The sequence below is a fragment of the Echinops telfairi genome, unplaced genomic scaffold (genome assembly GCF_000313985.2).
Source record: "Echinops telfairi isolate 266 unplaced genomic scaffold, ASM31398v2 ScPeMD7_7457;HRSCAF=8495, whole genome shotgun sequence".
Lineage (NCBI taxonomy): Eukaryota > Metazoa > Chordata > Mammalia > Afrosoricida > Tenrecidae > Echinops > Echinops telfairi.
In genome coordinates this window covers 30086553-30089996 of record NW_022111357.1, presented here as the reverse complement: position 1 = coordinate 30089996, position 3444 = coordinate 30086553, and the positions used below count along the sequence as shown (strand labels likewise).

At 59.0% G+C, this 3444-nt stretch overlaps 1 protein-coding gene across 2 annotated transcripts in view; it reads left to right on the top strand.

Annotated features, from left to right (window-relative positions):
• Positions 1-3444, top strand: part of KAZN (kazrin, periplakin interacting protein) — a 106352-nt gene that overhangs the window by 50534 nt on the left and 52374 nt on the right. Inside the window, exons 4-5 of one of the 2 annotated variants that reach the window (XM_004705168.2) lie at positions 60-249; positions 2353-2483. In XM_004705168.2, the coding sequence (XP_004705225.2) occupies positions 60-249; positions 2353-2483 (321 nt within the window). The remainder of the gene's footprint in view (positions 1-59; positions 250-2352; positions 2484-3444) is intronic. The other variant, XM_030887961.2, reaches the window with a different exon arrangement.

Sequence of the window (3444 nt, the reverse complement as noted above, 5' to 3'; positions counted from 1 at the left end):
GCAGGCCGAGGCGACCCTCGATGACATCTTTCTCTTCCTGGCTTCTGATCTCTCTCTAGGCCAAGCAGTCCCTGGCGACGCTGACCAAGGACGTGCCCAAGCGGCACTCGCTCGCCATGCCAGGCGAGACGGTGCTCAACGGCAACCAGGAGTGGGTGGTGCAGGCAGACCTCCCGCTGACGGCGGCCATCCGGCAGAGCCAGCAGACACTCTACCACTCGCACCCTCCCCACCCCGCCGACCGGCAAGGTGAGCGTGGGCTTGGGGCTCAGGGGGCTGAGCCTGGGGTGGGTCCGCGGCCCGGAAGCACCATGAGGTTCAAGCAATATCAGATCCACCCTCCCTCTCTCTCTACTCCTCTGCTTCCACTTGACCTCAGCTTAGTCTGTCTCCGTCCACAAGGCAGGAAAATAGTCCCAGCAGCTTCAGGCTTTTCGCCTCTTAAAACATCTTCTCCCTGTGCCCAAAACAAATCCCAGAGAAGGACTCTGATTGGACTTGCCTGGACCACCCGCCCACACCCAGACCAATCAGGAGCAGGTCCCCTGCTTGGCTAGCCTGGGTCACATGCTCTCCTTGGGCCTGGGAAACCACTGAGCTTCGTCCAATCACAGGGCATAGAGGAAGGGCAGGCAGAACGGCCCCAGGTGTTGGCTCCTGAGCCGCACCTGGCCCCACCGCCCTCACTGACTCATTGTACTTACGCAGCCCGCCCAGGTGTGTCCCTTGCTCCTGCTGTGGGGCTGTAGTAGGCACTGCACAGTAGCCTGGTTAGTCCTCCGAGCGGTGTGGTGGGCACCACTGGCAACCCCATTTCATAACTGACAGACTAGGCAGGAAACAGGTTTCCGAGGCCACACAGCCTATCCCGGAACTCAGATCAGAGCCCGAGTTACTGATTCAGAGCCAGTATCCCTCCAGCCACCCCACCTCCTCACTAGACAGTAGCCAACGCACCGGCTTTGACACCACACCTCCTTCAGGGCTGTCACCTCACCTGCTTGCATGCTGCCTGCAGACCCAGACCCAAGAGCGGCCTGTGGGAGCCTTGGCAGGGCCTGTGGGCAATGGCCTCTGAACCAGGCCTTCTGGAGCAGCTGCCCCACGTTGGGCATTCAGCTATGAGGTTGCCACATGGCTAAGACACCCGGTGTGTCAGTGTGCAGACACCAACACACACACACACATGCACACGTGCATATGGAGCATGGTGGCAGGCAGCCTGGCAGAAATAAACAGAGAGCAGAGCCATCATGAGTGGGCAGGCCTCTCGGGCAAGCCGGGGCCATGCGGTGGACGGAAGTGTGTCTGCCAGCAACATGGGGGACCACACTCCTGTGGGCACAACTCCACCAGGGGGTATGTTACGAAACCATTATCAGGGTGCTCCAGGGGCTCCGGGCCCACCACGTGGAGTGGATTCTGACTCCCCACAGCCCGGTGGAGGGTTTCCGAGGCTGTCTATCTTTATCAGAGCCGACAGCTTCGACCTGTGCCCGATTATCATGGTAGGAAGTATCTCAAGCCAGTCACTCGGCAACATAGGCACAGAGACGAGCAGGAGTGAACGGGGAAGAGAGACCTCGTGGACATCATCCAGGACCAGGGCAGCCAGCCAGCTGAGACGAGGATGTGCCCAGGGTGGACAGAGAGCTCTCCTGTCAGCCAGCGCCTCTTAAGCTGTGAGGACCTGAGTCTGTTTGTCAGGTCACACACTCAGTATCTCGGGCAGGACTAGCTCGCTAAGGCAGACTTGGAAAGGGGCTGAGGAGGAAAGAGGTGGCAGGTCAGGCACTTCCAGTCTAATGGGACTCAAGGACAGTGACCAGGGACAAGGCTGGGCAGTTGGCAGGGCTAGGTCACATTCCGCCTCAGAAGCCCAGGGAGGAGCGGCCCCAGAGTGGTCAGACTGTGGCTTTTGGTACTGAGTGAAGAGTGGCCTTGAAGGGCCAGAGGGAAGCAGGAGGGGCTTGGGCTTGGGGGTTCTGCTGGTGGCTGGGAGAAGGAGGCAGTGGTGGGCTCCAGGCATCCAGGAGGGGAAGCTGGTGTTGGCCAGTTGGCTAGGATGGTGCAGTCTAGAGAAGATTCTGGGGGAGTGCAGCAATGGTGAACCAAGTCGCAGAGGGGTCTGCAAATTCTGGCATCTTCCCCCTCACCTGGTGAAGAGGGTCTCCCAGGCAGCTCCAGAGGGGCCGGGAGGGTTTTCCCAGCAGCTGCTATATGATGACTTGGTGGGGCGGGGGTGGGGGTGGGGGTAGTCCCTTGCCTGCTCCGTGTCCCATCTGAAGAATAGGTGCATTGGGCAAGAACATTCCCACCACCCCTGCCTTACCAGCCACCTCTGCTCCCCAGCGGTCAGAGTGAGCCCCTGCCACTCCCGGCAGCCCTCTGTCATCTCCGACGCGTCTGCCGCCGAAGGTGACCGGTCATCCACACCGAGCGACATCAACTCCCCAAGACACCGGACGCATTCCCTCTGCAACGTAAGGCCAGCAGCCGCTGGGCGGCCCAGAGCCCTGCCCTGAGACCGAGGGGGGAGGGGACAGGGGTCCAGACATACCGATGTTTCCTCTCGCCCCCCCAGGGAGCACTCTGGCGAATGCATTTCCTGTTCTGTTGTTTCCTTTGCAAGAAGCGATGGAGGTGGGGAGAGAAGGCAATGAGGCCCATTTGCTCCCTGTGTCCAGGAGGGCAAGGACAATGGAGACACACGCGCCCTGTATCCCAGAGGAAGGCAGGCCGGGCTTGGTGGCCACAGGGTCCCTGCAGCCCAGGACTCTGCCTCTGGGCGGCATGCTTGGGGCACTGGGCTTCCCCTCCCGAGCAGTCTGCTCAGCATCTCATGGCTGTGACAGCATCACCTCATTGCCCTGTGGAGCCAGCTCACGGCGCTTCATCCAGGAACGGAGCGGGCTCCCAGCTCTCCGTAGATGGGTTCTGTTTGTAAACTGGGGATCGGACTAAAGACTCAGCTCCATTTGTCACCTCGGTGCCATCAGCCCTCTTCCTTTCCCCATCTCAACAGGTGTGCGCACACACGTAAGCCAGAAAGAACACCCAAAACGCTCTGCTGACCTGGCACCAATAGGAACAGCCTGGCCTGGCCTAAGGCCCTCCCCACCCACTGTGCTCTGGCCACTAATGTAAAACAGAAGTGGGGTCTCAGCACAGAGAGGTTGGGGAAAGTGGGTGGACACTGGCCCAAGTAGCACACACTTTGCTTCTCCATAGCATTATGCCTGCAATTCCAGTAAGCAACCACCAGGGGAGTTCCCTAGAAGGGATTTCCCCTTCCCAGTTCATTTTAGTATTCTGGAGAAGTAGCTCATTCATGAATCTATTCTAATTTTAGTAAATGGCCCTTAGCTGTATTTGCTTTGCTTATTTGTACAATTTATAAATACTTCCGGATTGTATATTGGGCTCCACCTGCCAAGAGGCCTG